The 25,601-nt window shown below is 42.0% G+C and overlaps 1 protein-coding gene across 1 annotated transcript in view; it reads left to right on the plus strand.

Moving 5' to 3' along the window:
• The window catches only part of zbtb46 (zinc finger and BTB domain containing 46), a 57,874-nt gene that overhangs the window by 12,801 nt on the left and 19,472 nt on the right, over positions 1–25,601 (plus strand). The window contains exons 2-3 of the mRNA XM_053317681.1: positions 9,250–9,473; positions 9,679–10,612. Of these exons, the coding sequence (XP_053173656.1) occupies positions 9,288–9,473; positions 9,679–10,612 (1,120 nt within the window). The 5' untranslated portion in view covers positions 9,250–9,287. The remainder of the gene's footprint in view (positions 1–9,249; positions 9,474–9,678; positions 10,613–25,601) is intronic.

Consider the following 25,601-nt stretch of genomic DNA (forward strand, 5'->3'; position numbering starts at 1 on the left):
TAACCACTTATCTACAGCTACTAACAGATATTCTGTCTTACCTTCGAAGTTTTGTGATGAAAAGTTGTACTTGAGAGCAAAAAACGCTGGTTTTAGTAAGTCCAACACGGCTCTGCTTGTTTACAACTCCATTTCACCCAGTGCCAGCCTACAGTAGCTGCACCGGAACAACAGACATCCCTGGCAACCCGTAATTCCGGACGCTAAATGGCTGGTACAATGTACACAGAACGTGTCAGAACGTCATTGTCGAACCGTCAAAAAAATTTAAAAATATTAATTCAGACTAAATTTTTTTTTTTTATGGAAAAGCAATACTTTCATTCTGTACCCCTCAAAACGCCCCGTGGCTGTATTATTTTAAAAAAAATATAGCTTTTAATAAATATTCTACATATTCAACCTTTAATTTTCGCTCTCAAGTAAGTATGTAAAATTGTCTTTGGCCCATCCACTAGATCATTAAAACATACCTGCAACAATAATATAACGCAGAGCATATACACAAAGAAAGATTGTAAAAAAAAAACTAAAAAAAACCCTGAATTTCCATGGAAGTAGATTATGTCATTGCATTGTTTAAACTCCAACCAATCTTGGTTTAGAGAGTAAGATATAACACATTGATAACCAGAAAATACACACACACACACACAGTTCCCAGAAGTGATCCTGCTGTTAGACAATGTCACACCTTAAAACTTCACCTCCTCATGATTTCCCATATTATATAAGCAGTTTGTACATCAGCAGATGAGTCTCCAAACTATTGCAATGATAAAATGATAAAACTGGGTTTTGCTCCAGACCACACAGGGTGACGTGGTTATTGTCACATGAGACCAATAACCCCCCACTCCTCCTTCTTCCACCACAACCTACAACTGCAATCCAACACACCAATCTCCTCCCACCTGCAAAACATAATACAGACACTTCCTGTAGGTGATTTCACTTCCCTGTACCACACAGATAGGTTTTGCAAAGAGGTTGCCCCCCTCTTTCTGTCTCAACAGTGCACTTAAATTTGAGTAATTGTGAGAAAGCACCATCATATAACTTTGTTTAGCCACTGCAGTTTTGATTAATGCAAGATAAAAAGTAAAACTCAATAACTAATAATGCTCTTGGGGCATAATAAAATGATCAGTCCACACAGACATATTTAAATACGCCTACATCTAATTTCTTTTGGGCACTTTCAAGAAGCGTATACATTACTTGCTAGAACAATGAAAAGCTGAACATTTTAGGCCTGATTAACACTAAACTTTAATATGAAGTAGACAAGGAGAATATTCCTGCACTGGTTGTTTGACATTTGAATGACACGTCCTAACTCACACCTCGGTTCTTCAGGGCTCCACCCATGTTTGTATAGATGGCCGATCCTGGCTACCCGCTTTGTTAACGGTAACACGTATCAAACAAAAGACTCACTGTCTGGATATGTTCCCGTCCCTTCACCTCTCCTCCTCCCCCGTTCTGCTTTTCACATCCTCCCTTCCCTTCTCTTCTCCCATCCTGTCTTCCCCTTGTTCCACTCCTTTATTTCTGGCTCTCATTTCTGCTGTCCTCTCACTTTCCCTTCTCTGCCTCCCTCCTGTATAACCCTTTTTCGTTGTCTTACAGTCCTCCTCCTTCCCACCCGCTCTCCCCCTCCTTTCATTTTGGGTTCTCCGACAGTGGTAATGAGATGTTTCATTATTTGCATTTCACAGCTTTTAATAGAGAGAGAATTTAGGCTAAGCCCCGGGTCGTCAGTCAGGGAGTTACCATGGGAGACATAGCAGGCTTAGGGGCCTAGAGAGAAAGATAGCCCAGAAACTATACGCACACACACCCACATGCACGACTGTAAAGGCGGAAGACACAGAATAAGACATTAAGACAAACAAGGAGATGGACACATGACATTTCTCATCCTTTTTGTAAAGCTCTTGATATGTCAAATAGTATCACTGACACTTTTCATTGGAGGAACTTGTGAAGCTGAACCTCAGCTGTCAGCATTCAGGCTAAAGGACATCAACATCACCTTAGGGTCACACCTTTTTTCCGGTCACTCTAGGATGATCCCAGCCCATCCTTACTATGACTGGATTTCCATAAGATCACCAAAGGCTTAACACCTTGTGTGAGTGGTGAGAGGACAAAGTGGCAGCACTGTACACGTTTGTGTCATAAGTTGAACCGGAGGCTTATGGAGGCAGATACCTTGGCAGGTGCGCTGATTCTGAACTGTCAAAAAGCATGATGAGCAGTATGAAGGTCTTCAGGTGTGGCTGTGGAAGGTTCAGGTATTGTTTTTTCGGGCGGTGTGTGCAGGGTGGGGGTGGAGGGGGCATTGGGGGTGTAAGGGATGAAGGGAGTAGCGCTAAGTCTCCCTAAGCCTCCTGGATCCTCTTTGGTCCCTCTCCACATGACATGGCTATCCTTCTTTGAGTCAATCTCTTCTTCCTCCTTGGTTCCTTGGATGGCAGCCAGGGAAATAGAGAGTGGACGGAGAAAGGGAGAGCGAGGTAGAAGTGCAAAATGTGGCGTGATTAGAGCTGGTGGGGAAGGTTGAGAAAATAAAGGTGGACAGATGGAGGGTGTGTGATAAAAGAAACAAGGGAAACCAACAGCATGAATACATACAGTGAGATATAAAGAAGTTGGGCAAAGACAGATAAAATGAGAGACAAACATGAACAGTTGCTTATTTTTCAACAGAAAATAAAGGACAAAGAAGCTAAGAATGAGCTATTCACAGCTAATAGCTTTGTTGTGTTATTTCTTTTTCTAATTGCAGCTTGCATGCCTGCCTGTGTCTGGTTGTGTGTGTGTATGTGTGTCATGTGCATATGTGTTATTTTTGTCCATGCCTGCCTTGTTGATGGGCTGCCACCCTGGCTTGTCCCGGAAGGCTGCCAGCTCCGTCGGATTGGGGATTAACCCCGGGATAATGGCCTTGATGCCCAGTTGAGTGGAAGCAAAGCTGTTTAAAAAATATTGGCTGCCTGAGTCACTCTCTTCCTGTCTCTCCCTCTTTCTATCTCCTGTCTCTATCTTCCTAGCCTTGCTGTCTCTGTGATTCTGCTCTATCTCTTTTCTCTCTGTTTTTCACTGTTCTTTATCTCTCTTGCTCTCCGGTTCTTTACCTTTTTCTTTTCTCTTTTTACTTCTTCTCCTTGATCCATCTCTGTGTTACCTCATCCCATGTCCATAATGAGTTTTCCTGGTCCTCATGTTTGCGAGAGTACAAACAGTATCCACAACACTTATCACACGTTTAGGATTGTGAACCTAAAAATAACATTAAAATCTTTCTTTTATCTTTATGTTCAAGTAGTAGAATTTACTATGGGAAGTAATAGCTATCCATCATACTGTCTTGTCAAAACCTTGCCCATATTGTCCAGCTGAATATAATTTTAATTCCACTTGTGCATGTTGTAATTTTTCCCCAGTATTTTCTCTCATTATAAGGGAAAGAGTCCTCTTGGAAGAAAACTAATTCTTTCCTGCTGTACCATTTAATTTATCATAGATATTAGCATATCATGTCAGACATTCTCTTAATATCTTTTTTCTTGAGGCTAACATCGTTTATTTCACTTTGTTTTGAAAGCTTTACATAATACATAATTCATCTGGTGCAGACCTGCCAAACTGCTTGCTTTTTCCACAGAAACTGCCTGCTATGGTATGATAGTGTGCTGGTGCAAGTCACTACTAGACAATATGCAAAAAGGAGTGTGTTGCTTTTTTAGCCAAACTGATAAAAAATTTGTAGCTGAGGCATGAAGTTGGGATGGCTGACAACATAAATGCCAGCTCTTGGCTACTGAATCCTCACTTGATGTCCCCTCCTCCTTCCTCCTTCTTGCATTCATTCACTTGCTCAATCTCGGCCAGTTTTTACTGCGTTCTCCCTGCTGATTTTCAACAAAAAGATAAAAGTAGGAATGTGAAAAGAAGGGAAATCACTGCTAATAGAGTTTCTGATGTGTTAAGTAGAAATGAGATGAACTGATCACGGAGATTTGTTGCAGAACCATGATTACAGATGAGTCAAACCATGCAAAACATCCCAGTCAGCTAACATATATACAGTATGTCACGTTTCAAAAGTCTAACAGAAGTGTGAATAAAGATATTTGGAACATCATTCAGTTGCTCTTTCAATCAATTGCATTATTTATTTTATTTATTAATTTTAATTTGATACCTAACCTGTTACAACCAGCAGATATGGGGCAACATTAAAGTATATTTACTGTACTAGTGTTACTCTCAACCCACTCCTGAGGATTTTCTAGCATCTAAATGCTCCACTATGTTCACCAGCTAGTCAATAACTTTATCATATAATGAGCTGAAGGATGCTAAATTATTATGTAGAGCAAAGGTGAATTGTGGGGCTGGACAGATTTGTCACTATGAGCAACAAATGTCACATTACAGCTAGTGATTTGTCCCCTTCAAATGAAAATAATGATTAGAGAAGTTTTAAGTTTATAGAAACAAACAGCAATATTGGTGTCATTGTTCATATATCTATAGAAAGTTCAGCTCAAGTACTTCAAATGTTTATTTTTAATGTCTTCAGTCTGACAATAAGCTATATTTTATTTAGCTCTCACCACTCTCTCACTATGATAACTCACATGAGGGGTGCAACTCAGCGTTCACTCAGTTTGACATGCTCGTCCAACCGAAGTCATTTTTATCAAATAATGAGCAGAATTGTTACATTTGTTGAGCCGTGGACCACAATTTGTGTGTGGCGTGATTAGCTGAGGGTAGCAATTTTGCAAGCAGCACACTGGCCCCTAAATGATAATTTGCCCTGACCAACTGAAAATCCCTTAATTCAAAAATAAAAAATAATTGAAACTCTGTGAAACTATTCGGACAGTGCTAACATACATGGAGGAACCTTCAGCCAGTTAAACCTTGTACCTGCTGACAAGAATGTTAATGAGGAGCGAATCAAGAGACTTTTCTTTTATCAAAGAAAACGTGTGCTCCGAGGGAGTTTTGTATTCACTGAAATATGTGTGTGATCATGTGTTATCACCCTGTGTGATGATGTTCCATGTGTAACATTTTCATCCAGTGTGATACCTGAATATCTAGTGAAATTGCAGCATGAGTCCACTGTGAAGCTGTCCGTGTTTAAACCCAAAGTACAAACAAAGTATTGCACTGTCTTTGATCCAGAAGGACCTTGCGCTCTGTCTCCCCTCGGTCCTGTGCGGTCAAGGAGGCAGAGAAGTGGCTCGGAGGGACAGGCTGCATTAAGAGAAACACAAGAAGGAAGAAGCCCCATTCTCTCACTCCATCACACGTCTCATCACTTTAGTCGTCTGGCCGGGGCCTAAAGTGACTTTGTTGTGATGTGACCAGGACAAACCGGGTGTGATGCCATGACGGCTCTGCTAAGCATGTGAACGTGTGTGTTTTTAGTTCTTGCATGTGTTTGTGTATTTTTGGGCAAGAGTTAAATGTGTGTTTGTGTGTGTGTGTGTGTGTATGTGTTGTGAGGGGAAGAGGGCTCTTGATTGTGTGTGTGTGTGTGTGTGTGTGTGTGTGAGGGAAAGGGGGGGGTTAAGGCAGACAGTCACTTTTGATTTTGCCTCAGAAGGGTGACAGGGACTCGGAGCTCTGGTGGCATGCTTTACTGAAACAATTGTCTCTGGCCACATATAAGCGCACACAGCCTGTCTCCTGATTACTTTTTCCTTGCTTTTTTTTTTTTTTTTTTTTTTTTAATTTCATAGAGGGTTGAAAAGCTTTTTTCTGCTCTGTGACATTCTGAAAGCTGGCTTTGGTTTCTGTAGCCTTGGTGAAACTGCTAATGCTTTGGATGAGACACAAAAGTCGCTGCCTCTCTCTTTAGTTGATTGTCTGACAAGTTCATTTTACCTTACTCTCCCATCTTGTGTCAAGTGTATATTCGGGGGAAAAAAGTGCTTTAAATCAAGGCTGTACTCAGATGATAAAGAGAGAGGGTTTTAGTGTTGTTGATGGTCTAAGCTCACGAGGATAAGACTGAGTAGCTTTCTGTGGAAATAAAAAGTCAGAATAAACACCGAAGAGGTATTTATGGGTGTTTATGTACTGTAGTAGCGTTGGGATTGGTTCCTCTGGAAAAGGGGTCTCTGACTTGAGGGAATTGACATGCTTAAATTAAACAAGCCAATTAGACAAGCAAAGAGTTTAGAGGTCAGAGCTCACTCCATTAAAGTTCCACTTCTGCCTATCTACTAACTCAGTATGTCTCTGAGTCTGTTGAAGCAATAAATCTGATTAGACCTCTTCCTCTCCTCTTTCTCTCATGCTCTCTCAGTCCTGCTGTTGTCTTACCCTCCACTGATCGTTGTTTTTGTTAAATTTGAGGCACCATTTAACATGTCTTTGGATGCAATCCTAGCCACACATCCACACCATACTCACACTTTCTCACCAAAAACCTTTTATACTCCCTTTAGAAACATGGCCTGCTGTATCAGAGTGCAGTGCCATACTGACATTATCATAAGCCCTTTTAGACATGCATTACTACACAGAATGAGAAGTTGGACTAATGAACTTGAGTCTTGGTTACTCTCTAAATTGCACTAAAGACTATACGTACAAAACGAAACAAAACGAAAAAATACAGTATCTTCTCACTTATCTAGAGCGGTAACTTGCCATGCAGATACTTCTGGTTTGATTTGAGGATATCTCGATTACAGTACAGCTGAATTTTGTTTCTACTGAAAAAATCCTTATGTTGACAGCCTATTCTGTCAAGGTTTTTTTTTTTGTTCTGTGCGTGTCATTAGTGTATTGTTTGCTCACTTAAGGATTTTTTTTGTTTGTTTGTTTGTTATTTTTAGTTTATTAGTAATGACATTTTGACAATGGTGAGAGAAATGGAAACTGAGAGCTGAAAGAACATGAATGCAACACTTGAGCAACGTCAGTCTTATTCCAGCTGTCGATTTGGTGTAGTCGGCTTTCTTTCACTGCTTCCTCTGAGCGACTGACCGGTGTGTGTTGTACAGTGACCCTGTATTTCACCATCCACATCGCCTGGAAAAAAATGGACGAATACCAGAGTATTGAGATATTTCTCTGTGAATAAATGACTTTTTCTGTGTTTTATGTGGCTCTGGGAGGGAGCCTATAGACCAGGCTTTACAATTGAATGTGTCAGTGGCCCTGAAAGAAGAAGAGCAGAGAGAGGAGGAGGGGAGCGACAATGTCTTTAAAGCAGCTCGGTTTGTCTCCAAAGGTGAGAGGGGAAGACTTTCAATACCTCCATCAGGGCAACACAGAAAGGGAAGAATATCTCAAGGTTAGACTGTCAATAGATTTTTCTAAGAAATGTGTGAGCTAGAGGATGCTTGCGTCAAAACTTGCCTTGTGAGACTCTGAGGGACACTGTTATTCTGCTTTCACATCCAAGTTTCTTGCTCCTCACAATTCTTTATTTCTTTCGCTTAAAGAAACGCCAATCAAAGTGAAAGGTTGTGCGCCAGCCATTGATCAGACCCAAGACAGTTTCTTTTTCTTTTCCTTTTTTTTTTGGAGAAAGGGAGGTTTCAGCAGTTGTCACCATCACTCCATCCGCTCGCCCACTGCTGTTCATGGGAGGTGTGTTTGTCCAAGTGGACGTGGGAGACACTCTGGATTTATCTGATCTTACAAGCCATCAGGTTGAGCAGAGCTTTGCTAAACATGACCTGAAGTGTGCCGGCCCCCGAGCAAACGCTGCTGTCACCTTGGCCAACCCGAGCTGTCAACTCTCAGAATGGCCCATGAGAGCTGACAGCTGTGGCGTTCCCAAAACAAATCACTGCTGCGTTTGGTAACACTCTGCGTCCCCGCGATTTAGCCCTCACTGAGACAAGAGCGAGAGCGGCGGCTGCTAATGCTCCAGCTAATGCACTTGCCTGAGTGTGTGTGTGCGTTCGTTTTTCTTCCGTGAGTGTGTGTGCTTGTTTGTGTTTGCTAGGGCTTGTGCGGTTTCTCTTTGTTTTCCCGCCACCTCATTGAATGGATCAGCATAGCAATGTGCACATCTCCCTTTGTCTCCTTCTGTTCTCCACTCTCTGCGGCCTTCACCTGCATCTCTTTCTGTTGTATTAGATGCCAAAATGCCTCGTATGTCATATAACCTGTACACAATGGTAAATATATGGGAAATAATGTTTCTATCTATTCCCAAGGAAAAATCCACATACATATTAGATAAAAATGTGTGAGTTGAACCCGGTGGAGAGAAGCTTTATGGGCTGATAGATTGTGAAAATTCAGATCTTAAGCTTTTCTGTAGCTTTTTTTTTTGTCAGAGTAACAATAAAATATGCCAATGTCCCTCCAACATCACCAGGAATATCATCAATGAATATGGAAAGTTGGATCCTTATTCACTGAGAGCTGAGCAGCTCTACACATTGTCATTAAGGGTCTATTCTCTGTAGTTTTCAGAAAAACTTTGTGTTCACAACCTAGACTGAACTGTGCAAGATCAGAAACACTGAGGTGAAGGTTCATGATGGAATTTTCATCTTAACTAGACGGCTGATTGACTATTCACAGTTGAAAAGTGAGATGAAAAATAAAACAAAAAACAAGGTACTGAGGCTGTGTTTATTGATAAATTAAATGGTAAAATGGTCTGTACTAAATGAGGTGTTTTTCTTATTTTCAACAGTTTTGTGAAAGTGTTATGCGGTATAACTGACATTTTTAATGAGCTTACACACACACTGTCTCTCCCCCAGACACACACACATACACGCACGCACATACAAATGAACCTGTCAGGCATGGTTTAAACACAGATTTTTGACTATTTATTACTGGGCTGTTTTTAGACATCAAACTACAGCAGTTGAAATGTGGTTTCTATTGATGTCATTGTTTTTTATGTCACATTCATTACTGAGATATCCTTACCCTGGCTTGTCTTTTATTATATTTATTACAAAATCACACTGATATTCTAAGGAAAGAGGTTTGAATATCAACCATACACTGTATGTACTGCCAAGGTCTTGTTTTCTTCACTTGAACTTACGAAACTTCTCAGATTTCCTTGGTTATGCTTTATGTGTCTTTATCTTTCTGTCACTCTTTGTGTTTGTAAAATTGTAAAATTATTTCATAGTACATTGCATTATACACTGTATTAAACTATATACTTCTAGCATTATGATACATTGCATTTTTAATTAATTTCTTGTGTGTCTTGCTTGCATTTCTCAGCAGACGATTCGAGGAGAGGATTTTGTTCAGCTACACAGATGAACAACAGGAAGGAGGACATGGAGATCTCCTCTCACTACCGTCAGCTCCTCAGAGAGCTCAATGAGCAGAGGCAGCATGGCATCCTCTGTGACGCCTGTGTCATTGTGGACGGAAAGATCTTCAAAGCCCATAAGAATGTCCTCCTGGGCTCCTCACGCTACTTCAAGACTCTTTACTGCCAGGTAAGGGACTGTTGCACTTTGGGAAGACGGGCCAGGGGGTCTGTCAACTACTTGTTACTGTATTAGATCATAGTAGTTTTTGTTCTGTGTGATTTCCAGCTGACAAAGCAATCTGGGAAACTGTGTTTAGAAAGGCTTATTTTATACAGCATGAAATAAATACACAAGAAAACTGCCATGAAGACTCTTTCTCCCCATCTTTCAGGTTAAAAAAGGGGCAGAGCCACACCACCAGACTACTGTCACTCACCTGGACATTGTCACGGCGACAGGCTTCAAAGCCATCCTGGACTTCATGTACTCTGCACATCTTGCTCTCACCAGTAAGAACGTGATCGAGGTCATGTCAGCTGCCAGCTACCTGCAGATGACAGACATTGTCCAGGCCTGCCACAGCTTCATCAAGGCTGCGCTGGACATCAGCATCCGCTCTGAGATGGCTGACGAACTGGCCGACTTTGAAATGGGAGCTGTCGCTGCTGCTGGCATAGGAGGAGGTGGAGGTGGAGGGGGTGTAGGTATAGCAGGAGCAGGGGGTGTTGCCGGAGTAGGTTTAGGAGGAGGTGGAGGAGGAGGAGGGATAGTGGGTATGGCTTCTGAGGCCCTGGCATCCATCATGTCTGGTCGCAGCACCTCCCCTTGGCTGGCACGCCGCACGAGCCCAGCCAATTCTTCTGGGGACTCGGCCATCGCCAGCTGCCATGAGGGAGGCAGCACGTATGGCAAAGAGGACCAAGAACCCCCCAAGAGCCATGAGAGCCAGGAGGAAGCCTGTCATGACTCCCAACCCGCCTGGCCACATGACTATAGGCCTGTCACCGTCAAAGAGGAACAGGTGTCCCCCGCCTCCTCCTCTCATCCCCGGGACAATCCCAGGGGGGCAGCCCAGAGCCAAGGGGAGCAAGGGGCAGGGGTGGCTGGTGCAGGAAGTGGAGAGGGGTCCTGGCAACCTCTATCAGGGTCAGGGCGGAGGAAGAACAGGAAGAACAAGGACACGGTCAGACATATTACCCAGCAGGCTGAGAGGAACTGGGACAGAGAGCGGGACAGGGAGAGAGACAGGGACAGTAGGCCTGGATCTCCTCTGCCCTCCATGCTGGCTGTGGCTGGATGGAACTACAATGGACAGGATATCCCAGGTAAGGCTGAAAAATATATGCAATACAGAAATGTACATTTTCAAACTAATTGGCTATAACTGACTATTTGCAGTAGCTGTAGGTCAATGGTGAAAGACATTAGTTCGACAGTGGATTTATTATTTAGATCATTAGTTTAGTGTCACAATAGGATGTGGATTTAACTTGGACTGGCTCTCTACAACTAGAAGGATGGTTTGAGGTCAAAAGAAAGCATACTTGCACCTCTATAATAGAAAGGACTTTGTTGGCTGATTTGATAACTTTAACATTTCCTAGACTTGCTACAATTTCATAATGTTGCCCTCTACTTGGTTATCCAGTCATGTAATTAGTGAATGACTGGTGAGATAATAAGATTAGGTTAGATAATTATGTGAGCATGTCATTTTAACACCTAACTACAGTAGAATCTAATTTAAAGTGCTTTTCCTTTAAGACACCTTCTAACCTATAGAGTAGCAATTATTTGGAAGCTATCAAACTGCTGCATGAACTTACTGAACTCAAGTTCAACAAAGTATGCATGACACTCTACAGTCCATGTGTGCTTTCATATTTCAATGCATGTCAGCCATCCGCACAGTTTACTAGCATAAAATGACCTATTTCCTCCTCCGGGGTTGAGATTAGCGGGCTTTTACACTAACGTGTTAGGCCTAAAATGATTATCTCAAATCTTGGAGGTGTGAGGTGAAGCCTGGGTAAATGCAGATGGATAATACAATCCTCTTCTTACTGCAGTTTATGTAACATACACACCCACATAAACAAGCAAATGCATACACAAACACACTCAAGCACCCATATTTATTTTGAGAATGCTTCTCTTGATCCTCAGCCTTGCAGCGTAGTTTAGTGAATTCCTTTACACTAAAACTAATGCATAAAAAAACACTTACCTGAGTGTGTGCGTGTGTTTGTACGTATATATATGTGTGTGCCTAGGTGTGTCTGTGTGCGTGCACGCTTCTGTGTGTGCGCTTAGGGGCCCAAGGCGTCGATAGGTAGATCATTAAAAGTAAGAGAAGCTAATCCTGGGCGCATTAAGGGAGTTGGCTGTGAAATGGGCACACGCGTCGTGCAGCGAAAGAAAACAGGATAATTGAATTGACCTGGGTCACTGCACGGATTACCAGCGCGTCCTCGCCATCCCAGGCTCCTCCCCCTCTCTCTGGGGTTTAGGGAGGGACCTCTGGAAAGGGCGAGAGGAGGGAAAAGGGAGAGTTGGTGAAGAGAGAGTGGCGGATAAGAGGGGGTAATGAGAGAGAAAAGAAAAACAGAGACAAAAAAAAGAAAGGCAGAGAGTGCGGAGAGGACGGAGCATCCGTACAGGCTTATGAGGCTTTGTCCACTTAGCTGTAAGTGTCCTAGGTCCCAGGGTTTTGTATTCCCCTGGCTTCCATCAGACATTGTTATAGTGCCCAAGTACAGTACATCTTGAGCTTCAGATTCACACATACATGCATGACCACATACACACACAGAGTAAATGGCACCATTGAGCCCACTTCATAGTTCTGTCTTGTGGCACAAGGTAGAGTTTAAGTCTGGCTGTGGTAGGACAGCCATTACCAAGAGATGTGTTTTCTCACCTAAAGGTTATTGGAAGTCTAGTGTTGCTGCCAGTGTAGACTAACCTGGTGTTAGCCAAAAAAACATCCATTTATCGCCACTCTCAACTGGGTTTCAAGACTGGGCAAAGAATGGGGGAAGGAGGAAATGCCAGTCGCTGTATCATGAGATTATCTAACTATTTGAGTCTCCTTCAGAGGACGGACCTTGCCATTTAGCAGTAAAATATTATGTTACCAGTGGGCTTACGTGACGTTTAAGAGTGGTAGTGTACAACAGTCAGGATATATTTCACCATTGTGTGTTGAGTCAGTCTGCAGGAGGAGGTTTTGGGGATTACTGAACAGGTTTAGTGAGGTCATTATTGGTCTAGGAGCTCGTAGAAGTTCTGTGGGGGTTGGTGTGATGTTTTGGTTGTGGGAGTGCACTTGTTCCAGTACCATGTGAGGAGGCCCATAAATTCTTATCATGAAAAGCCTTTGTTTTTACTTTGATCAAGTGAGAGTGAAAATACAGAGGATCTGTAAGCTCATGAGAGTTTGTCCACCAAGATTTAAACCTCCTTAAGTCCAGAATTTTGTCACCTGCATTAGAAGATCCAAATCACTTTTACGGGCATATGGGAAGCCCGGGGAATTAAAAAGTGATGTGCAATTCTATTTAAAGTTCTGAATTACACAATTCACACCATTTCAAGGAAGGTAGACAGCAAAGAGCTATTGCAAAGTTATGACACAGTTTGTATTTTCTTTTTTTTCATTGACTTGATGAAACACAACCCAGCTGCATTATTTTGATGATCAAAATAAAAATGCTTACGTTCATCTGAGCAGATAAAAAGGAAATTATTTAATTGACAAAGACATAAAACAGAGAAAAAAAGCTACAAATCTTTGTTAAGAAGCAGCAAATTATTGCTTGATGAATTATTTGTGACCATTTATGAGTTCTAAGTAATATTAGTTCTAAGTAATATAAAATTGTTGTTGATTTTTAAAAAAAATTCAAAGCTAACTAATTTTCACATTTTGACTTATAGCAGTAGGAAAGGCACAGTTGTAATTAATAACACTAACAATGGTTCTGTGAGCCATGACAGTAAGACAACAGGTACAATATCAGGACCCTGAATGTGACATGACTACATAGAATAAAAGCCGTTAATCATTCCTCTTTACAGTCAAAAATAATTTCAACAGGGTTTTAAAATGAATTGTCAATAGTTTTATTTTACTAGAATGAAGAAAAAAGGAGGTTAATTTGATTAGTATTAGCTGGCAGGCTACCGGTGTTACACGGTACGGGATGGAGATGAAGAAACAAGCTGCTGTAACAACAAGTCATGGACAAACAGTGTGCTGTTGACAGGGATTTTGAAGAACAACAACCAAACCGACATCCAATCAAACTAAAGTGACATTTTCAAGAAGGTTTACATGCTGTTTAATGTGCTGCAGCTGAGCAGCTAATTAGCTATTTAGCCTGCTAACTGATCTTAGCTGTGCACTTTTCCCCAGTGCATGTTTGTTCGGTGGCTTGTTCAACAAGTTAAGGTGCAGGACAAGCTGTGTGTTTGTATGTTAAGAAGGGGGCTGAAGCAGGAAAGGTAATGTGGGTTGTTGTTGCTCAGACTGTGTGGCTTATGTTGTGTGGCAGGATGCTTTGAAATAAGTTATCCAGCTACATAAACAGATGGTGGTATGGTATTTAATCGAAATAATGTTAAACTAGGGGACACCATCCTAAAATCAACGAATTTAAAATTGAAGATTGAAAGAATAATTATCAGCAATTACTTCATTAATCATTTGTCTTTTTCAAGCAAAACTGCTACAAATCCTCTGCTTGCAGCCTCTCAAATTTGAGAATTTGCTATTTTTCTTTCATTTATCACTGAGACATTTTGTTGACTAAATGATTAACTAATTAGTCACAAACATGCATAAGGTTATTGATAATTAAGACAATTATTAGTTGCAGCCATAGAAATTATACCTGTGCTTTTCCTGTCAAAATGTGAGCATGAAAGGTCAAAAGCTGTTTTAGTTTGAGTATGTTCATATTTGAGGCATACTGTGTGTCATATCTTAACACAAGTAGTTTTGTTGTGTGTTGTGGGGTTGTTGTTCCATGAAGTCCAGTTATTGGTTTCCATGAAAGTGTATGGTAGGTATAAGGGAGAGAGGGCACCTTCAGTCTGAGATTAGCTTAATTGCTTCATTCTTTATTGATGAGAAGTGCTTAGACACTCTCTCTGTTTCCCTCTCTCTGTCTCTCATTCATCTGTGATCGGTGTCCATGCTTTACTATTAGAAACGCTAATATTACACAAAACACCAAGGCTTCCTGACTGAGGATTTTACTGGATTATTCTGTAATATAAGGATAATATATGCTTGTGTAAAGGCTCAGTGTATTAGTGTAGCGAGGATTCAAAGCGGTTGTATGAAAATGCCGTGTGCCTGTGTTGACATAAACAGCTGCAGGAATTAGGATTTGTTTTCTTTATATCCCCTTCCCTTGCAAACATCTGCTGTGTTCACTTGGTGTCATTATTGAGGCCGCTTAGCACTCAACTTCCTTTTCTCTCTCTCTTGTTAACGCTTGATCTCACTCTTCCTTAGACTCACCTTGTCTGTCGACACAAATATTTGAAATCTTACATGTGAATTAGAAGAAGAAATCGGAGCTGCTTGCATACTCATTCCAGTGATCTGATCATGTGCGTATATTTTTCTGCACAACCCTATATTAGAGGTGACAATTTTTGAGGAGGAGAGTTTTAAATAGTCGCTGCTTCTGCCTGCTTATGTCGTAAACCTTTAAATAATTACCTGAAATTATTTTTAGTTTGGTCCCCGCTGCTTCTTCCTGACCTGAATTAAAAAGCATCTGCAAATCAAAGTGTTTGGAAAATTACAGTCGAGCTTTTTCAAATAATTCAGTATATTCATCTTTGATGCATCATATCACCCTCTCTCTTCTTGCTATCCAGGTAATGCTGAAACAATGAGTCGATTAATATATGAGGTCATCATCAAATGTGAAAATGGGCTGGGGTTTTTTTTGGTTGTAAATTTAAAATTGTTGGCTTTTGAACTGTTCATCATACAACACCACACATTTGATCATCGTGAGCTATGAGTCACTAAATTCTGACATTTTACAGACTAAACAATGGAACGATTAATTGAAGGAATAATCATCAGTGTCATCGATAAAGAAAATAAGTAAGTTGCACCTGAATTTTATTCTGATCTGTCTTCAGACGTAATATCGTAGACTTAATCCAAATCACATTCCAGACATGTTCAAGGACTTGGTATTGTATTAATTTAGATATCTTATGTTCTATAGTAGCATATTCGCTCTTATATTCAAATCTTATTAATGGATAGCCCCTTGAGATGAACCATCTCGTTTTCAAGGGGGCTCTTCTATACATATCATATTTCCATCTTTACACTTGATCAATTCCTTCCAGACTCTGTACTGCACATCCAATTAGAGTCTTTTATAAAGAGTTATGAGGAAATAATTGCTTGTATTTCATCATTGAGTATTTCTAAGATATAGATTGTATATATATCTTATATATATATGTAAATGTGTCATTTCATCAAAAAATTGCCTTACCACCTGCCATTTGAATTTTTCAATATTTTCTGTACACTGATGCTGTCATATGTTTGATTGAAGGATTTGTCACCTCTTTAAAAGAGCTCAGTCTCTCTATGTGGCACCTTCATTCTCAGATTCAGTCGGTGAAAACATGAGTCAATGATTGATTTCTTTCCTACTTCTTTTATACTTGGGGCAAACACCAACTTGATCTTTATCCCACATAATAACAGCATGGAAATACTTTCTGTTGTGGGTTTTTTTTTTTTATTATTTTGGTTATATTAAAAAAAACACACACACACGCACACACACACACAGTGACCTTTAGTGGCAGCTTGGGGGATTTTGGCAATCCAGTACATGGCCATGGTGATGCACACACTCTGAAATACACACACACACACAAACACACACATACACACACACACACACACACACACACACACACACAGCTTAGAGCATCTGATTATGTAGACGTGAACAGTTCAATCACACGTGGGCTGTTCTTTCCATTTCCCTCTAGCTGTTGCACATTGATTACATCGAGAATCTTTTTTGAAATCCAACATCTTTATCTGACTCTCTTCCTCTCCACTCTGTGGCCTCAGAGTTCCCCTCCTCAACCACACACACAAACATGCACACATGCACACACACTTACCCGCACCTCAGAGACCTACTAAAAAAGTGTTTTTTCTGTAGAACCCTGTCCTGTTTATTCCTGTGAGCTCAGGAGCGCAGCATGTTTTGTCTTGTCTGAGTTCAGACCTTCATCCTCCGGAGCTCCAAAGCCTTCTGGACTCACCTGAGGCCCACTGACAGGCACTCTCAAAAATTGCCCTCTCGTTTGCACTTCCACATAAACTTTCTATCTTTTTTTTCCCTCTCTCGCTCTCTCCCTTCGCTCCTCTCCCCAAGTCTCGGCAGTCTAAAGGTGAACACTTGAAATAATGAATCGGATCCCCCTTTCACCCCCTTCCTCTCTGTATTCCAGTTAAGACTCTCCCCATAGTATTTGCACTTCATTAAACTTGAAATAGGTTTAATATTTAAAACACCGTGAACAGATTTCAACCCCCTCACCCCTCGCACACCTCTCCACTTTTTTCTTTCCCTTAGCCTCGCTTTCAGTTTAATAATCTACTCTCATATTTCCTCCCTAATTCACTCCTTCTTCATTAAAAAACAAAATAGATTTAATATTTCAGACTGTGTGGACTTAATTTTTAACCCCTTTCTTCTTGGCTTAGTGCTTGACATGGTATGGGTTAGATAACTACATCATGTTGAGGCCTCTCCCCCTGTATTTTCTCCTCTTTATCCATGTCTTTCTCTCTTTTTTTTGTAGCTTCTGGTTCATCTTTCTAACTTCTTCCACAGTCAGTCTATTATCAGTTCTGTCTCTCACTGTCTTTGTACGCCAGGACTCACTCAGTGCTTCTTTCTGTGTCCCCCACCCCCTGTTTGCTCTGCCTCTTTGTCCTCTAACTGCACAGATGATTTCAGCCCTTTCCTCCCACCCTATTGACTTTTGTGGCCTTCTCACCCCACCTCCCTCAGTTTCCCGTACTCCCTCCATCCTCTCTTTCCCCTTTTTGTTCCCTTCTACCACCCTCCCAACACACATGCAGACATTCAGTTCCCCCTCATCTCTCAGTTGTGTTTTGGAAAGAGGGGTTGAATGCATTTTTGTTCTTTTTTAGGGGTTGTGACAGAAGACTAAAATACTGTTCTTTCTCCCCTTCTTTTCTCGTTCTGTCGCTCATGTCAGCCTCCAGTTCGGTCCCCACTAAATTAAACAGAAAAAAGTTCCATTATCACCGTGGTAACCAATCATTTCTCACCGCCCACCAGCCATCTTTGTCATATGACCTCATATCCTGCTGGACATTATGGGCAGTCCACCAGCTAAAAGCCCCTTCTCCTACAACACTGCCATCACACACACACACATTCACACAATTTTTCACACTCTTGCTGTCTGTCTTTTTCTCTCGCAGCTCTCTCTCTCTCTCTCTCAGTTCTCAATACTGACACCTGCTCTATTTATAATTCTCTGGCTTTAAAAGAGCCATTTTGGACAGGAAGCTGCCCCCTCCCCACTACTGGCCGTGGCTTTTTTCCAAAACGTCAGTACCCCCCACCTCTCCACCTCCTGCCCCTGGAACAGGCTGGAGAAGGATTGCTGGGTGGAGAAGAGGAGTGTATGTATTGTGTATGTGTGGGGAGGGGGGGGGGAGTTAAAGATTAGCCATCCCACCCTGAGTGCACCTGGGTTGGGCCCATGTGTGTGCTTTAGTCAGCCACAGCCCACACAAATACACTGCACACACTCGCCCACTAAATTACATGCAGGTATATGAACATATGCATTCATGACACCTGCAGGTGAAAAATTATCCATTCAAACTGTAAACTCTACACACACACACACACACACACACACATACACACACATAAACACAGCCCTTGGCATTGATCACTCAGGTCTGAGAACTACCCAGAATGCATCGTGACAGGATGTCCTGTTGGCACGGCATAGGGGTGGGTGGATGAGGAGGTTTCTGTGGTTGAACATTAATAGCAGAACCCCCACAGCTAGACCTCCATCCCCCACCCCAACCCTCCACATATCAACACACAACTTTAAACTCCATCACATGCCCCACATGTAAACGAATGGTTGCAGCTTGTAGATCAAACACACATCTTCTTTTTTTTTGGACAACTATTTTTTATCAGTGACTATGCTAAAAGAAGTACAACATAGTTATTTACATATCACCATATTTTACTTTTCAACTAGAAAAAAGAGACACACATAGATTCAAGTGTGAGAGCGCTTGACATCCTCTATAAATTGGCCCAGTTATGTATTCTAATGCTCAGTGCGAGTGTCTTTAAGAGAAGATGATACTTGAGGGACTTTGGACCATCTCCTTTTGCTTCCCAGTGAAGGAATACTGTATGATTTCAACTCATTATGTTTGAATGTTATTAGGGAAAAAATCAGTACAAATTTGGTGTGTGTCAAAAAAATCCAGATCAAGACTGACTTTTAAAATACCATCCATAATGCAAACATGCTGTCATTTAACCATTAATATTTGTGTTACCTAACTTAGAAGGTTTAAACCGTTAGTGAGCACATAATAAGAGGCACATTTGTATTTTCTCTAATTTTCCCTTGAAACTTTTTTTTCCCTTTTTGCTTGTGTATGACTGAACAAAGCCTCCAAAAAGCATTCAAATAAAACAATCTGAGGTTGAAGTGGTCACAATCTCATGACATATACCAGCTGTGACCAGCAGTTGGAAGTTTGGGCAAACTGCCAGTGTCGCATGGGGATATTGATCACTGTAAAATGATCAATGTCCTCTTACAGCAGGAAACATATGTTTTTGGTGTATCGGAGCCTAAAACCAAGTAGGCAGTATTTTTCATGGCAAACCTGTAAAAACTGAATGCAATGAGCCTTAGATAAACTAGGCCTCTTTTTCCTCCTCCTCCTCCTCTTCGATGGGAGATCCGTGACAAGGCTCCTCTTTTGGAGATATGAGATGGAGATGTGATGTGATGTGAGCTAGGATGCCTCTCTCCTCTCTCCTCCAGTGATCTGATAGCCAGTAATGGGCCCTGTAGCCGTGAGCCTGGCAGCACCGCTCACTGTAGCTTATGTGTCACACTGTACCCAGCATTCACCGAGAGTTAGTCGAGCACAAGCAGCCGGGATATTGAGAAGTAGTAAAGTGTGTGTGTATGTGAGAGAAAGAGAAGTGGACGTATACCCTGGCAGACTGAGTGACAGGAAGAAGCAGAAACCTTTAAAAAATAGTGCATTACAGTAAGCCAATGGCTGGATCTGGGCTCTCTTTCTCTCTCATTTTCAATCAACCTGAAGTTCCTCTTTCCAGGCCTGTTTATTTTAGAAAGGTGGCTTTGTTCTTTTTACCGTACCCACTCCCTCTGCGGCCTCTACCCCCGTCAGACCAGTTAGAAAAGGGGAGTGATGAGGAGGAGGTGAAGGGGGGAGGAGGGGGGCATGATGTTTGGACAAACGGACAACCCGAACAGGATATAGAGGTCTACAGCCTGTGGGTGTGTCGGTTTGGCTGGGGAGCAACTCACACACAAACACACACATGCACAGACACACACGTACACACAATCGTGGGAGTGTTCCTGCTGGAGGGCAAAGTCTCCCTTCCTCTTACACATTCATTCTCTCCTTTTTCCTCCTTCCCTTATTCCCCCTTTCCGCCGTCACACCCCTCCACTCCTCTGTCCTTTAGACCTCTCTTTCTCCTTCATCCCTCGTTCCTTCTCTTGTGTCAACCCCCCCCCCCCCCCTCCTCTCTTTGAAAAGAGGAAAAAAAGAAAGTGTTAAAGGCACAGAAGAGTTGGCCAACAGCAATGAGAAACTAGGAGGGAGAGGCCAAAATCACCACAGGGGACAATTATGGCTTGGGTTGTGTACATACAAGTGTGTGTGTGTGTGTTTGTGTGTACATGCGTGTGGTTTTTTTTGGGTTTGATAGTTATAGAGGCGATGAAGACAGTCCTGGAAGCCACTATCTGTCCTTCACAACTATTTGTCCCCTCCTTCTCTCCTCTATCCCTCCTTCCCTCTGTCTGTTTGGACCTTCCTCTCCATCCCGTCAGTTCACACTGTCACTTCTGTTTTTACTCATCTCGTACACTGGCGCAATGGCCACTTCTTGTACAGTAAGTGTAGTTTCACATTCAGTCTATGGGCTTCAAATAAATTCAGGGCTGTGGCATAAACTTCCTCCTCATTAGTAAAACTGGAACTTCCAGGTTCTGCTCTAAAAATAAGAAAACCTACTTCCCCTTATCTTAGTCAATAATTTTACATTAACGATGGATCAAATAACTATGTACAATGTAATGTGGGTAATGTAATTGGGTTGCTCATAGCTCATAACCCTCTGCAGTTCCCCTCAGCTCTTTGCAGCTTTTTGTCTTTAAGTTCATTGTTTTGATTTTCCAGCATACAACTTTATTGTTTTGGTTCATTCTCACCACTGTCATCAACACTCACCACTGTAAACCACCTATTCAGTACCAAACAGCAGCCAAAACATAATAGAGTACTTCGCAGCTTAAGAGCCAGATATTTACATCAAGAATAAGTGAAGTTCAAAAAACAGAGCTAAAGTGTGGTGAATATTTGGCTTAAATTCAGCAGATGGCCAAAAACATGACTCCAAATGAATGATAATGCTGCTCCATATTTGCTGAATTTGTATATAAGTCAGTGTTCACATCTTACTATAGGGCCCAAAATGGAGAAAATCAGGTTTAAAGACGATCCCAAAAGCATAGAAAGATTGAAGATGACAGAAAAATGTTATGATTACAGAAAAGAAAGATGTGAGCATAGCCTTGCTGAATCTTTATGTGAGCTGTAGTTTTTTGAATGATCATCATTTAATTCCCTGTAGTGGATACTCATTTAACTTGCATGTTTCACTTTTTCAGAGAGACAGATGGAAAAAACCCTTTTTCAGTTACAATGAGTTGCAGAAGCTTGTGGAACAGCAGCTAACCAGGAAATACCATCAGGACTTCAGCTCTATCCACTGCTTTTTGTCATTAAACATGATGCTTTTTGTAGAAAAGAGACCAAACCTTTCTTTGTTCTCACTGTCCCCCACCCCCCTCCCCTGAACCCTTTTGCCCCAGATCACCTGCCTGCCTGTACTCCTCATTGTTTCCGCCTTCCTCCGCCTCTCTTCTTGTTGCCCTTTCCTCTTCAATACCCTCATACTCCAGAAGCAGCATGCAAAGAATAACTTCATCTAATTTATTTGAGCTGCTCTCCACTCTCTCTACTATCTCTTCAGCCCCCACCCCTCATCCTCCTATCTCTCTATCTTAAATGGGTCATGGGCTTGTTTCAGGTGGGACCTTCCACAACAAGGGTACCCGTATGTTTTAAAAAAATATATTATTATTATTATTATTAACACAAATTCCCCAGTCGATACTACAGCTTGCAAAGTTGCGTCCCTGAGACGAAAAAGAAAAGTTTATGTGAATTCAGAGTGAAAGAGTGAATACTTCAACAGTGGAAGGTGATGGCTGTTGAGAACAGCTATTGAAGGTTTTAAGGGAGTTTAAGTGTGTGTATGTGTGAGTGTGTCTGTATGAGTGGGAAGAAATAGATAAAGAGGTAGAGAGACAGAATGTGAGTTTGCATGTTATATGGCGTAATTGTCTGTGACCCTGGCAAGTTTTTTATTTCTTTTCGTGGTGAGACTGTTTGGCCTTCCCATAGTTCCTCTGGCCTCAGAGACTTCAGCTTCAAGGTTTAGTGAGAGTGAGTGTGTGTGTGTGTGTGTGTGTGTGTGTGTGTATGTGTGTATGTGTGTGTGTGTGTGTGTGTGTGTGTGTGTGTGTGTGTGTGAGAGAGAGAGAGAGAGAGGGAGAGTGTATTGCATAGGAGAAGAGAAAGGGAGCGATAGGGGTTAGAGGTGGATATGATAGCGCAGGACACCAAGACCCCCTCTCCCCCCTCCATACCCCTCTGTTCAGGCCTTGATAAGTGGAGCCGGAGTCTGTGGGGGTTAGGGATTCCTGTCTGGCACAAACACACACATACACTCAGAAACGCACACACGCACTGGGATCCGCCCGCTCTACATTCCTGTGTCCGACTAAGGAAGCAGCCTAGCCGTCTTTCCCTCCACTCCCAAATTATCCCCTTCTCCTAAAGTCACAGCGTACTTATCACACGCCTCTTTACCTCTCTCTTCCATTCTGACTCATACATACCTATTCTATCTGCCATGTTTTTCGACCTCTACCTTTCCACTGAGCACACTGCAAACAGCACGTCTAGTCATCTTGTGAAATATTTTCATGAGAGTAAAGCGAAAAAGATCTGTCAGTAAAATATATATTGATATTTTTGATGTGAACTGTCACTTGCTATGAGAGAAAAAAAACTGCAGTTGAAACACTGGAATTGTCTTATTGTATTACCAGATATTTCACATTTTATGAAATTCAGACCAGAATTTCAGACATCTCTACTGTTTATATGTACCTGTGCTCCCTGTGGGCTTTTTTGTTTTTCTTTGTTTAATCTCTCACTGTTTCCTGTTTTTTATTTCTGCTGATTTCTCTCAGTGTTACGTATACTCTCAACTTTCCCCCTTTTTCACTTTGTTACCCCATCTCTCCCTCTCACTGTCTTTATCTTACCCTTCCTCCCTCCCCTTTTTCTGTCTGATTCTGTTTATATCTTATGCCCCTTTCTCTCTTTCCCTCCCCCCCTTCCTCCCTCCCTTTCAGGGGTGTGTTACAGGGGTTAGGAAGGGGTCATGTGGTCTCACGCTGCCCTTCTCTCTAATGGCTTCTTAATGAGAGAGTCAGAGAGGGAGGGAAGCAGGGAGACGAGCAGTTTTGAGAAGCAGGGTGAGATATCAGTCGTTCTGCTCAGGCCACTGTGTGTGTGTGTGTGTGTGTGTGTGTGTGTGTGTGTGTGTGTGTGTGTGGTACTCCTGTACCATTTTACTGACCCCTTGCTCCATTTCGAGCCCTTTCGTAGCTCTATGTTCCTCTCCGGTGGAAAGAGGAAATGACACGTTTGTAGCCTTGAATAAGCGCTGGGGCTCATCACACACACTGTCCACTGGGTCTGGCTCAGGGGTGGGTGGGAGATGTTGTGGAGGTGAGGGAGGAGGGGTGGTAGTGGGGTGGGTGGACCGCTCTTTAATTTGCACAGCTTCTGCTGATTTGATCATAAGCAATTAATCTCAATGGCTCAGCTCGGCTGCAGTGGGGGAAGAGAAGATGAACAGAGTCCTTTGTATGCACGTGTCCCTCGCTCTGGTTTTCCCCTCTGTCCACACAGTGTGAGTTCTACTGTTACCTCTTACTTGTCATAGAGGGAGCATGCTGTGGCAATTTCATCTCTCTTGCACTGACTCCCAAATGATTTCCCACAGGCTTGGTTTCCCTTGCAAGTTTTGGATTTGAAGACAAATATTGGTCCAAAACAAAATTAAATCAAACTCGTATTTAGACAATCAACATGCAAAGTCAACTCAACGTTGGCTGTAGCGGCAGACCTCTGATTAGGGAATTAGAGCTGCGTGAAATAAGGCTGTCTTCTATTTCGGTGGCATCTTCACAGGCTTTGGATTGCTGATAGGCTTGTGGAGTGGCGTGAGGTTCAGGATCTGTCTGGCCTCTGGCCTTTGTCTTGAGATCCGGCCAACTTTTGTCAGCTCAAGATTGATACAGGTCTCCACTGATCCACTAACATGAAGCTTGCAGCTTGCACAGGTTTGGCTACCACCTCACACACACCTCATCTATCTCACTTTCTTCCTCTGTTTAACCCTTCGCTCTGCTCCCTCGTTTTGACCTACACAAGCATGCAGCAACTTGTTCCTTCACTCTCCCTTACTGTCCAGCCTCTCTGCCAGTTTTCCATCGCTCTGTATCTCACTCGGCCTTGCTTTTCCTCTCCATGGCACCATACTCCTCCCATGCTGAGGCCAGAGCTCTCTCCATTGTTGGAGGCAGGTTGCCAAGGATACAAGCACAGAGGCACAGTCTTAATGTTATGAGATGGGAGAGATGAGCAGAGAGAGGGGAGAGGGGCAATAGCCTCTCTGGTCACTGGGCAGCCCGACAGCCACTAATGTTCTCCATAGAACATATACCCCCTGCTCCCTGCTCGGTGGAGTGTCCCTCTCTGGATGGAGCACACTGACATTGAGTGTTTGTCAGGGAACCTCTTGTACAGGTCATCTGCTCTTTGCCTGTTGTGACTGCAGTGTATGATTGCATGTCTCGCTTTATGTGTTGTGTTTTTGTGCATTTCTCAGGCAGCCACTTGATAGGGGCTCCAGAATAGTCTCCACAGCACTTGTTTGTCTCCACGAAAAGTCTGTTTAAAAAATAAATAAATAAATAAAACATGATATTGGCGGTCTTGTTTTTGCAGTGCAAGGACAAGTTTCTTTACACAACAACCAATAGGCCTGCACCACATTGTTCTTAAAGTCTTCTTTTCCTGAAACAGGTGGAGAATATCTGCCTGTGCACTCATATTATTTAAACTGTATTATTATAAGTAAACTTGATTTAAACATTTTTTTGGAACAAGTGCCTGAATAATGCACTGATCTTCCTATTTTGTTTGATACTTATCAATACTGCACTGCATGCAGTCCAATGCAGTTACTTAAAAATAAAGATGTTGTCACAAAACCATCACCAGGGGAAAAAAATGTAAACCTTTATCATACTAGATCTGCAGTTATTTGAGAAAGGAAGACTTTAAGGATTTAAAAATAAGTGACTAGGGATTTTATCCTGATATGCTGCAAAATGGATAAAAAGCCTAACTATCATTGGGTGTCAGACATGTTCCTCTTTCACAGTCACATGTAGTCTGTGAAGTAAGATTTTGTGTTGCATTGATGTAGCTGTTTTTTGCAGACTCTTAAAGACAGCTGACAAAATTTACATTTGAGACTCTCTGTGCATGGCTTTGCGGATATGTAAAGTCCAATTTAAGAAGATTGATTTTCACATGACAAATATCACTTTTATTGAACATATATGAATTTCACCACAATTTCTGCTCCAGAATGCCCAGCTGGAAATTGATGTTAAACTTGTCTTAAATTATCTACTAGAGAGCAGTAAAGCACTAATTCTGGCTAGTTCGTTTTTTTCAAGCTCCTGAGCTGGTCATTTTGAGTCGAGGAGTGTGTTAACACACTCACCAATAACCCACAGGCTCTG

This window comes from Scomber japonicus, chromosome 4, assembly GCF_027409825.1.
Source record: "Scomber japonicus isolate fScoJap1 chromosome 4, fScoJap1.pri, whole genome shotgun sequence".
In the NCBI taxonomy this organism is placed as follows: domain Eukaryota; kingdom Metazoa; phylum Chordata; class Actinopteri; order Scombriformes; family Scombridae; genus Scomber; species Scomber japonicus.